The sequence below is a fragment of the Rhagoletis pomonella genome, unplaced genomic scaffold (genome assembly GCF_013731165.1).
Source record: "Rhagoletis pomonella isolate Grant_MI unplaced genomic scaffold, Rhpom_1.0 Rhpom_scaffold_00009, whole genome shotgun sequence".
Classification (NCBI taxonomy): Eukaryota; Metazoa; Arthropoda; class Insecta; order Diptera; family Tephritidae; genus Rhagoletis; species Rhagoletis pomonella.
The window spans coordinates 27,706,025-27,718,390 of NW_023458563.1; the positions used below are offsets into that span (position 1 = coordinate 27,706,025).

The 12,366-nt window shown below is 34.9% G+C and overlaps 1 protein-coding gene across 5 annotated transcripts in view; it reads left to right on the forward strand.

The window, feature by feature from the left end:
• LOC118745683 (ADP-ribosylation factor-like protein 4C) overlaps positions 1 to 11,489 on the forward strand; it is a gene marked incomplete in the record, with an annotated part of 124,959 nt that extends 113,470 nt beyond the window's left edge. For all 5 annotated transcript variants that reach the window (XM_036479266.1, XM_036479269.1, XM_036479268.1 and 2 more), the window contains 2 exon segments: positions 10,416 to 10,518; positions 10,572 to 11,489. In XM_036479266.1, the coding sequence (XP_036335159.1) occupies positions 10,416 to 10,518; positions 10,572 to 11,258 (790 nt within the window).
• Positions 11,490 to 12,366: the final 877 nt, after the last annotated feature.

Consider the following 12,366-nt stretch of genomic DNA (forward strand, 5'->3'; position numbering starts at 1 on the left):
AAAAAAAAATTACTGGATTTGTTGGAAACCCGGTACTCGAGAGTTGTTGGGGTCGGCGATTGCGAATCTGAAGTAAAAATTTTTTTAAATTCAAAATGGAGGATCCAATATGGCGATCAAATTAAAAAAAAAATACTAAAATTAAAATGTTGAAACTGAACGTTTTAAACTTTGCCAAGGGTTGCAACTCGTTCCCAGTGAGTTTCTGCGGTAGTTGATTACGAATCTGATGTCAGATTCTCAAAATTCAAAATGGCGACGAACTTAAAAAAAAATGATTGGGTTTGTTTGATACTCTTAGCCGCCGTTTTGAATTGTGAAAATCTGACATCAGATTCGGAATCAGCAACCCCAGAAACTCACTGGAAACGAGTTTCGACCCTTGACAATGTTTAAAACGTTCAGTATCAACGTTTTAATTTTAGTATTTTTTTTTAATTTGATCGCCATATTGGATCCGCCATTTTGAATTAAAAAAAAATTAACTTCAGATTAGTAATCGGCGACCCCAGATCTCTCGGGTGCCGGTTTTCGAAAAAATCCAACCATTTAAAAGAAAAAAATTGATCGCCATTTTGCATCCGTCATTTTGAATTTTGAAACACTGACTTCAGATTCCTAATTAGCATTTTTGAGTTTTGTCGCACGGTGTAATACCAGAGTAATTATATGTAAAAACCACATTTTTAGCTGCATTTTAACATGTCAAGAAAATAAAAAAATTTAGAACATCAGCGTTTTTTTAAAAAGCCGAACAGCGCGACCTCTAAGAAAACTTCGTTCAAAAAAAAAAAACACCTCTTTTTTCTTATCACCAATAAGAATAATTTGATGTAGCGTTTATGAATTTCAAAAAAAAATTTTTTGAACAACTCTAATATATATATATATTTTTTTAATATTACAATATTTGCTCTCTTTGTTGGCTTTTTTTCGTTTTACAAAAATTTGTTTGTTAGAACATACAATAAAAATATAAAAATCACTAGTCCTCAACTGGAGCTGTACACCAACTAAAATACTCACTGGTTCGTTTTAAACTATCAAATCCGTTCTTTATTGGAAGTTGGTGGTATTTATAATTATAAAAGTGCTTATTCTAAAATTATATAAAATGATTATTCTATACTTATATCCTATTACCACGGTACGGATTTTTAGGACCTAAAAACCTATAAAAAAGGCTTAATAAAATTACGAAATAGGCTAGAAAAGGCAAAATAAAATGGCGAAATAGGCAAGAAAGGCACTAGAAATCGCAAAAAGGCAGAAGAAGGCACTAAAAAAGACAAAAACTGAAAAATATCAAAACATACATTTATTTTAGAAATGTTTACTTTACAAGTAAAAAGAGAAAAAAAAAAGAAAAACTATGAACTACATACGAATATATGACAAATTTGTACTTTGAATCTTTGACTATCCTTTCGAGTTTTTAGCTCACAAAACTTTAGTTTCTATATTTGTAGTAACATTGAACCACAAGGTGTATTTTGAAGTTTTCTGGCAGCAGTTTCATTCCAGTTTCGCGAAGAAAAGCCTTAAATGTACTAAACGTGCGCTCGACGGGAGATGATACAAGTGGTGCCCAATTTATATATGCACTGAAAAAAGGATTAATTTCGACAACTAAAGATATTTAGTTCCCGAATTTTGACAATATTTGGGAACTGTGACCAAGGATTGGGAACTATTACCATGGGTTGGTAATTATAACTAAATATACTAAAGCTTCTAATATTCATCTAGGTTGTACCAAATCGTTAATTTAGTTGAAGGGTTTGGTAAATACTAATAAATATTGTTTTGAAGCATATTTCTACAAATTCCATTCAACTTAACGTATGGTTCATAAAAGGATGTCATTAAGCTCTGCTAATACAGATAAGCTTTCTTTCAACACATGGTTTAGTCATAGTTACCAAATCTTAGTTGAGGCAACCACGATTTGGTTTGAAAGCGGAACATATTCATGCTTGTGAGCCACCCCTAAATAATGATGAGCGCTCTCTGAGCGTATGCACACAGTCCCACTTATTGAATCGTTTGAATGTGCTAGTATGCCGACCATTATGTCGATCACTGCGATAGGTAGAGAAAGAAAAGTGTGTGCTATGACCAGCGTTGCCGCTTTGGTAATTTTTGACCAAAATTGGTAATTTTTTCTTTATTTGTCAAGTTTGGTAATTTGGTAATTTATTTTTCAATTTGGTAATTTTTTCCATTCGGTCTTATATGTCAAATAGGTCAATATTGGTTCTGACTCCACATTAGAAAGTGGACCGTAAGCGTTTCTTTTATAGCAATACCAGGTAATCCTGAAAGTTTCGCAAGGCGAAAGTTGTTCTAGGGTTCCTTGGCTACTAAAATGGTGTGTTCTTTAACAAACTGCTTGAAAGTGGCTATTGCTAAGTATATCCACCGTGTCCTTTCCTGGAAGGTTTTGGGTGGTCCTACCTTTCCCTGTCAGTTCGTCAGCGTTTCTATTACCATCAATTTTCCGGTGTACCCGGCTTATTATTCTTTCTTTAACAGAACTCAAACAAATTCAAACTTCAAACTTTTAATCAAATATTAAAAAAAATTCAACAAACTTTCGTAAAAATTTTAGGTTAATGGAGCAGTGAAGGCCTGAAACGCTTGGTATCTTCGGATATACATATGTACAGACATATTGACCCCTAACTGCCAAAATAACGTAGCGACATTTTTTTCAAAAGTTTCTTTTTGATGCAGAAATGCATCTAGATGCTCTAAGAATATTTCTGCATCAAAAGGAAGATTTTTAAAAAATGTCGCTTTCGTTGTTTTGGCGGTTAGAGCTCGATATGTATGTTTTTACAGTTCTGCACATAAAATAAGTTTGGTAATTTTTTGTTAAATTTGGTAACTTTTTCCGGTGATTTTGGTAAAAAATAAAAAAATGTTGTGGCAACACTGGCTATGACATGCCCAGGCTTGTTTGTCTCAGTTTCAGTTTTGCCATCGCCGCGAGTTGTTTCGGTGTGCGCATTGTTATTTAAAATTATAAAGTTAGATGCCAACCGGGGTTTCTCAAGTGGACACATAGTTCATGAGAATTATAATTTGAAAGTATCTATTTAGCCAAGGAAAAAGCAAAGCATTATACTTAATCCAGCAGATATTGACCTGGGTTTTCGCACGAATATTCCTGTTTCATCGTTTCTTTTTAGGAAATTCTTACCACCATATACATATGTATTATTTACACTAGTAACTATTTATGTAAATGTGTATGTATTTTTTACCCTTAGTATATCCAAATAAAAGAAGAAAGTAAACACAACAACCATCGAGTAAATTTTTATTTGTGTCAAACTGAAACTTTTTCAGTTAGGTGATTCACGTCTACAGCAAGTTCACAAAATTAATTGAAAACTTTTATCAACCAAAGCATTATTTATATTTGCTCGACAATGATTTTATTCAACTAACAATATTGTCCAATCAAGGTAGTCGTTTTGTAATTATTAACAAATATACATTTGTCCCAACTAGAAGTCTCAAGTAAATTGCAGACTTTCGTGAACTAGATATTTATTTCGCCATATCCAACTATGCCACTTGGTCACTATAACCAAATCTTGGTAATTATAACTAAACCTTTTTCTGGATGTGGAACGTTTAAAACTTTCATATTATCAGGAATAAGGGATAAGCTAGATCGTGGACATATTTATTCGAATATACTCTATCTCTTTAGCAGAAAAAGGCAATTTCCATAAAATCCGTCCCCGCCTTATAAAATAGAATGCTTATTGGTAAGAATATATTTATGACCCAATTATGTATTATTGCTGGTGTAAGCAGTTCCGGGCTGGCGGCCGGCTGACTGCTTACTCTAGGCGGTTGATGCTTGTTGTGTTGCCGTTGAAGTAGGTGCTGTAACTCGCGCTTCTACTCCGCAGCGCCTGGGTTCAAGCTAGGGCTGATGATTTCACCCGGGTAATGAGCTACCCGGGTACCCGGGTAGCGGGTGAAGCCCTACCCGAGTATTGAATTACCCGGGTAGCCCGGGTACCCGGGTATTTTATAACCCGGGTAGACCCGGGTAGACCGGGTACCCGGGCAGTATGGTAATTACCCGGGTACCCGGGCACCCGAAAAAATGTGGAGAGGTGAAAATTAAACGCATTTACGATCATATAACGCAAACGAACGTACATAGGGAAAATCTATAAGAATCCTCCGTACCATATGGGGAAATATTATAATATACAACACATACATTGCACTTGACAAATCCGTCATTCATCACACAAGCGTACTTCCAAACCCAGCTTGTTTTAGGCATGTCTAAAATATTAATATTTACGAAGTTGGTAATGCACGTACAGATATCGGATCGGTAACAAATAAAATTATTGAGACACACCCACCTGCGAATCTAAACGATGACCGACAGTTGAGGCAATTTTTGTGTTGGAATGAAACAAATTTTAAAATTTCTTCCACAATTATTTCACAACAATACGTTCATCAACCTACTTCTCGTATTAAGGAAACTTCATTAAATAATTGTGATTTTAAAAGCTTTAAATATTATGAGAAAAGAAACTATAATTTGAACAAGCTGATACAATAAAAGTACAAAATCTTTAGGTGAATGAATAGCATAAGGCTTTGTCACCTTACTTTTTGTACCAGAAGTGGCCTACCACAGGGTTTAGTTCTTATATAATTCCCAATGAGAACGTTCTCGTCAGTTTTGTTCTCATTTTGGTTTTGGTTTTGACGCGTTCTTGGGAACAAAACTACGACAATGGCATTTAGTTTCGATCATACATTTCGTTCTCAGTCCCTGTTTTAAAATATTAATATTTAATATTCTTTAAAATATACATACATACATACATATGTACACATGCATGTATGTATATGCATTTACAAAAATTAGAAGTTTGATTTTAAGTACAGAAACTAATGTTTTAATTTACTTTTCTTGTCTCCGTCTACTCAGGCAAGCGGTTAGGTGTACATAGTCGCGTACACTCTAGACATAAAAAAATAATTATAAAAAAAAATTTTCTCACTGAAAAAATATTTATCCTCACCAAAAAGATTATACAAGAAGCTTTATGTCGCATTACCCGGGTGTTTTTCGTTTAACCGGCACCAACATATGTATATTACCCGGGTACCCGGGCAAATCGGGTAATACCCGACTACCCGGGTAATAAAAGCCCCGGGTAATACCCGGGTAATAAAAGCCCCGGGTAATACCCGGGTAATCGGGTACCCGGGTACCCGGGCATTACCCGAATTACCCGGGCACCCGGGTAATACCCGGGTAACCGGGTACCCGGGTATCATCAGCCCTAGTTCAAGCCCTGGTCAAAGCAACATCGCAAAAAAATGTAGAAATAATGTTTTTTCTTGACAGCGGTCGCCCCTTGGCAGCAATGGCAAACCTCCGAGTGTATTTCTGCCATGAAAAACAGCTTCTCATAAAAATACAATCGCCGTTCGGAGTCGGCGAACAAAACTAACTTGACACATTTCCTAAACATTAATCTACATCCGTCTTTAACACGACTCGATCTGACAAAATACATACGATGGCCACTCGGACACACAAGACTTACACACCAGAACTTAATAGATAAAACCATCGAAAACTCATGTCCTTATTGCAGATCGTATGGAAAAGTAGCTTATGTCGAAGGGCTGGCTTTAGTATAATGCGGCATTCCCTTTATTTTTTAAACGGCAAATATTTTTTTGATGAGACTTAATAAGAATATTGACTTGCTAGTATCGGAGCTATTTCTTGCACGTTTATTTGCCAAAAGTTCTCAACGGCTCACCGCCAGTGAGTCATTCGCAATCGTATGCTGCGAATGCCGATTTATAATAAAGCCAGCCTTTCGACATAAGCTACTTTTCCATACGAACACAGATATATATGACATTTTTGAATAGCTCATTATGAGATCATTTCCATCTTCAGTGTTTAAATTCTCAAAGAGTTCTATACATTTCATTTTAAAATTACTTTAAATATGAAGTTCTCTTAAAAAAATTTTAATTAGAAGACGGTTTTTCTCTTTGCGCCAGGAAGCACACTATATAAAAAAAAAAAAAACAAAATTACATATTTTTCAAACTGTGGAAAAGTGCCAATATTTACGGACTTCATCTATAATTCCTCATGGCTTAAATTAATTTTTTAAACTAGGCAAAAACTTTGAAAGACTAAGAATTCGCTAAAAAGAGTATCTAACTCTATGTGCTGGTTTCTCCAACTCAACTTAAGTAGGCTAACTTACTTTACTACCAGAACCACGCCTTGGAGAAATATTTTTTTAATTCCTTTATTAAATAAAAACTCGAATAAAATTCTAGTAACTTTGAGTAAAATAAATCCAGCTAAAATCTAAGGGTACTTTCACACAGAAAGCATAGCCGAGCCGAGCGAAGCCGTTCCGAGCGGAGTGAGGTTTTCAAATTGCTGTAGCTATATGAAAGTGTTCATACAGCAAACGTTTTCGAAGCGTTTTGGAGCTGAGGGCAAAGCAGTTTTTGATTTTGGATTTTCTATTTAATTTTTTAGCTTCATGACGCTTCTGCAAACAAGATATACATATGTATGTATTAGGGATGTTAATTTTTTCGTTTATTACGATCCCGGGATTTTCGGGATGTCGTTTGTTCAATCCCGGGATCAGTCCCGGGATTTAGGTATTTATCAATTTTCAACAACTTAACGTGAAAAAATTGCATCAATATGGTGAGAAGCTCTCCTACCATATAATAATTAATAAGTAAATGGGTTTGGAACGTACGTTTTTACTCAAAGTGAAAATTATTTCATAAGTAACAAAACGAAAGACAGTAATTAAATTTGTATGCATTTAATAAGATTTTAGCGTGTACATATCTGATAAAGTAATTTAAGGTATGTCGAAAAAAACTCGATGCAAAAAAAAAATTAAGTGAACAAATTTATTTTCTGGTTGAAAGAAGTTCATAATACTAGTGGCAGAAATAAAAGAACCGCCTTAATTCAGCCAGTTTTGTCTATATTCCTTTTGTTTATTCAAAATTTACATTTTTTTTATAAAAGTCTACCTCATCTTATATATAAAAATAAGTGCACGTTTTTGGTGTGACCGCATAACTTCAGAACGGCTTGACCGAATTCAACCAAATTTATGTGACATATTCGATCTATCATGCAGATGGTTTATGCGAAGTTTGCCCGAATTCGGAAAAGGGGGCGTGACACCACCCATACTAACTAACAATATAAAAATAAGTGAACGTTTTTGGTGTGACCATATAACTTGAGAACGGCTTCACCGAATTCAGCAAAATTCATGCGGCATATTCGGGCTATCATGCAGATGGTTTATGTGAAGTTTGCTTGAATTCGGAAAATGGGGCGTGGCGCGTCTATTTTATATATAAAAATTAGTTAGTTAGCTTATAACTTGAGAACGGCTTCACCGAATTCAACCAAATTTATATGGCATATTCGGGCCATCATGCAGATATTTTATGTGGAGCTTGCCCAAATTTGGAAAAGGGGGCGTGGCATATGTATCTTATGTATAAAAATAAGTACACCCTTTTGGTGTGAGCTTATAACTTGAGAACGGCTTCACCGAATTCAACCAAATTTATACGGCATATTCAGGCTATCATGCAGATGGTTTATGTGAATTCGTAAAAGGGGGTGTGGCACCTCCCATACTAACTAAAATTTTTATGTTGTATATCTCTTGAAATATTTGTGGTAGAGTACTGGAAATTGGTATAGAAGTATATCAAATAATTACATACTCATGGAGAAAAATGGGCGGTATTGGAAAAGGGGGCGTGGCATCTCACATCTTATATACAAAAAATAAGTGCAAGATTTCAACCAAATTTATACGGCATAGTCGGGCTATTATGCAGATGGTTTGTGTTAAGTTTCCCCGAATTCGGAAAAGGGGGCGTGGCACCACCCATACTAACAAAAATTTTCATCTGGTATATCTCTTGAAATATTTGTGGTAGATTATTGGAATTGGTAGCTATATGTGGCCTGTTCAAGAGTTGGCATTCCAAATAGTTTATTTATTCATACCGAAGATGGAAAAACAAAAAATGTTGTATGTCCAAATGTGTTGGATTAAGATTTAAAATAAAGAATCAAAAATTTTAAAATAAAACATATGATAAATTTTCATATAGAAAAATTCCAGGATTTTTCACTCATTTTTCAATATTTGGTGTAGAGAAGCACACGGGGTACCGCTAGTATTACATATAATTAACTGCATATAAATGGGCATTTCTCTGACGTCATGATTTTTATACCCGAGTTTGGAAGAAATTGGTGCAGCGGTTACCAAGATATACACATGTTACCATAAGTGGGCGTGGCTACGCCCATTTTCCAAAAATTTATAATATTCTTATTTTTCGTCTGAAAGTTATTGTAAATATCAATTTTGAGTGAATTATCTTCAGTAGTCACTAAAATATCGCAGTTTTCGTATTTATGGAAATTACCTTTATATGGGAAGTGGGCGTGATTACTGTCCGATTCCGCCCATTTTCAATACCAACCTCGATTAACGGAAACCTACATACCAAATTTAGTTGAGATATCTCAATTTTTGCTCGAGTTATCGTGTACGCGGACGGACGGACAGACGGACGGACAGCCAGACATGGCCGAATCGACTTCTCTATTCATTCTGAGCATTTATGTATACATTTGTCTATATCTATCTCGATTCATTTTGGCTGTTACAAACAACCGTTATGTGAACAAAATTAATATACCCTTGTGCAGAAGTGCGCTCGGGTATAAAAATTCAGTGCAATGTAAAACAAAAATATGGGTACCAAAAGAAATAATTTTTTTGGGTTCACAATAGGAATTGAAAATGCCCCTTTAATCTATTTTATTAGTTTTAAGCTAATAAAGTTGGTCCTTAACATATAATTTTTTCAAAAATAAGAATTGCAAAATTTCAAGGATATTCAAGGATAAAATTATAAAAGGATATTTTCAATACCTACCCGTCCCTTATGCACCAAAAATTTAATGCTTTAACTCTACATAGTCATCTCTTTCATTTGATACCCATACTGTTTTTTTAAGTATATTGCACTTAAATTTTTAAATCATTTTTTGAATTACTAATATCTTTCAAATTTCAAAGTTCTTTTAAAAAATTCTGTCGTCAGAAAGAAAAAATTAAGAACGCAATTTTACAATATTTGGCGAATATATTGATTTCTTTTTGTGCGCAAAATTGCTTGTCGCAAGGTATTATAAGTATATTGAGCTACACATTTATAAAAAAATTTTAATATTAAATAAACAAAAGAAATGTTGCCAAAACTGGTCAACATAAAGCGTTTCTATTATTGCCACCAGTGTAAATTACAAATCCCGAAAATTTTCGGGACCTAAAAACGACCATTTTGCCTCTACCCTGAAAGGGTTAAAAGGCGTTTCATATATGACAGACTCTACATTAAAGGGCTAAATGCTGCACTTTCGTAAAGATATCTCGACCAGTATAACCATTTTTCTTATATAAATTTTTTTGTGAAAGCTGATAGTTTACGAGTTATTAGAGTTTAAAGGAAGCTTTTCTTTTCCAATCTGGCCACTCGGGTACAGCAACCAATGTCCCATAAATCGAGTCTTAAGATAAAATAAAGAGAAATCTTTCAGAAACAATGCTAATGGTGTATTAAATATAGTGGTTTCTAGTGGAATGGGAGCCAAAATCCAAAATTTCAAAAAAAAAAGTGACATTTTGAATGGTATTTTGAGGGTTAAGTTATTGTTGTTCTCTATAGTTTTCCTATATTATATGATCATTTATCTTTATATTTATCACGATAAAAAAATTTTCATTCCATTATCTCTTTTCTAAGCGAAGATCTACGATTTTGAAAAAAAACTCGTGTTTTGCCTATAGTGCGCCGCTCGGCTTTCTGTGTGAACGCACCCTAAAATTTAAATTTGTTTGTTTCGATTTTATTCCTTTATAAACTGCTGCAGCCGCTGTAGTGTAGTGGTTAGCAGTGCATGCTACCACTCCGCAGGGCTTGGGTTCAAGCCCTGGTCAAAACAACATCATAAAAAATATAGAAAAAAGTTTTTTTTTAACAGCGGTCTCCGCTCGGCAGGCAATGGCAAACCTCCGAGTATAGTTCTGCCATGAAAAACATGGTGCAGGGGTCGAGCTATGCTAAAAAATCTCATTTATTGTCCGATATGCTTCAAACTCAGAATATATATTCGTTGCATAAGGAGAAATGAACCTGCCAAAAATGGACCCACGGCATAACCAAAACCACGACATAATCAAAACCACAGACTATAATATCGCTTTTCGGCCAATGAGTTTATCTAATTCTCTAACTTTTTCAAATTTTAGATGCACCGATGGCATTCTGTTCGTGGTTGATTCGGTGGATGTAGAGCGAATGGAGGAAGCTAAAATGGAACTTATGCGAACAGCCAAATGCCCCGACAATCAGGTAAGAAACGAAGTTATTTCTCTACAATAAAAGTTAAGACATTGTGTTTTTAGGGTGTTCCTGTTCTAATACTGGCAAACAAGCAAGATTTACCTGGTGCTCGTAACCCTAAGGAATTAGAAAAATTATTAGGTCTACATGAACTTTTATACCCAGCGGTACATTTACAAAGTATATGTGCTAGCTCATCGTCAACAGGGAATATTGTGGGCTGCAGCAGCAGCAGTACAAGCACTATTAATACCTTCAGTAGAAGTATGACGCCAACGTCACAGCACAGTAAAAGCTTTGGATATAGTGGAGAAAGTGGTTTCTCTAAAGATGGTTTAACAAGAAATTTAAAAATTCAGTTTTCTGCATCGTCCTCGACTGCGGCAGCTACATCAAATCCAGTAGGAAATGAGTCGGAGCATTATCTGAACGACGAATTTAGCAACACGGGCGAGAGACATACATCTTCGATGCTCAATAAAACTACTCAAGACAAAAATTTAACATATGAATCTTCACCATCATCCGTGGTGACAACACCTACGGCTACAGCTTCCAATACGCTGTTTCTACAAAAAAAGGCAACCAAAACCACCAGTTATTCTGCAGCATTACATCAATTCAAAGGATGGTATATCCAACCAGCCTGTGCCATTACTGGAGAAGGTCTGCAAGAGGGCTTAGAAGCACTTTATGAAATGATTTTAAAACGGCGGAAACTTAATAAAACATTTAAGAAAAAACGGTAATATTTCTGTACATACTGTTTCAAATATTTCTGACTGTTCTGGCTTTCTTATACCCAGTGTTATACGACGAAGCACATTTATGTTAAATTTTTTGAATATAAAACTTTGTTGAAAATTTTATTTGACGGTGTAAATTGCAGTGATATAAATGTATATATTGTACGTAAGAAATCTTTTGTTAACTTACTTTTAAAGAGCAAGATCTGTAATATTAAAGAAGAAAAGCTTTTAGCATGTATGTTTTATTTCAAAGTATTCTATTAAACCGAATAGGGTTATTCGCGGACAAATTCTGGGTAAGTATGTATTAAAAATTCAAATGAATTTGTGTTCAGCAGGAAAAATAATTTATGGGGTCCATTCGGCTCGCAATATGTAAATACGAGTTTTTAATAAACTAAGTAAGTCAAGTTTTATGGGTCGATGGCGGACAGCAACGCAACCACGGTTCGGTTGCCAGCCGGCAACGCAACTTGGAAAGAAAATTTGTATTACGAATCGTCAACTATCTTCAGTTGCTGTAGAGTTATCGATAATCGAAATTTGACAACCAGCAAGCAGCTGTAAACAAGCTGTACGAGTAAAATTAAATTATTAAAATAAAGAGTTTTAAGAGTGCATGAACGCGGCCTCAATCAGGCCACATTTAAAGGATAATTCCAATCCTCTAAAGCTACCGCGTGCACTGTATGCAAAAGTTAATGCTTTCAAGGTTTTTCTTTTATTATCGTTTTGTGTTCATTTTCAAAGCATATTGAGGACTTCCAAATGGAGCTGTAGTATAATTGGTTAATAAACAGATGAACCTCTTCGTTCAACTTCAATACCTCCGCTCATAAAAGCTTGCGCAACTCTTCGATTTTTCGCAGAAGGAAGTGCCACAGCAATGACTTCAATTTGGAAAACTTGGTGTGTCGGTAGTTTTAAAAGAGGTGCTTCTGTTGATAAAGGTAATCAGTAAATGCAATCAGTGTTGGCTTTTATTTCGCCAAAGAGCGTACTCCACGAGAACTAAAATTTCAAGTTATGGTTTTGTTATTTTCGCCATATTCTGTAAAAGCAAACTGCATTGCAAAATGTTAATATCGTTCAAATTATTAAAAAGTAA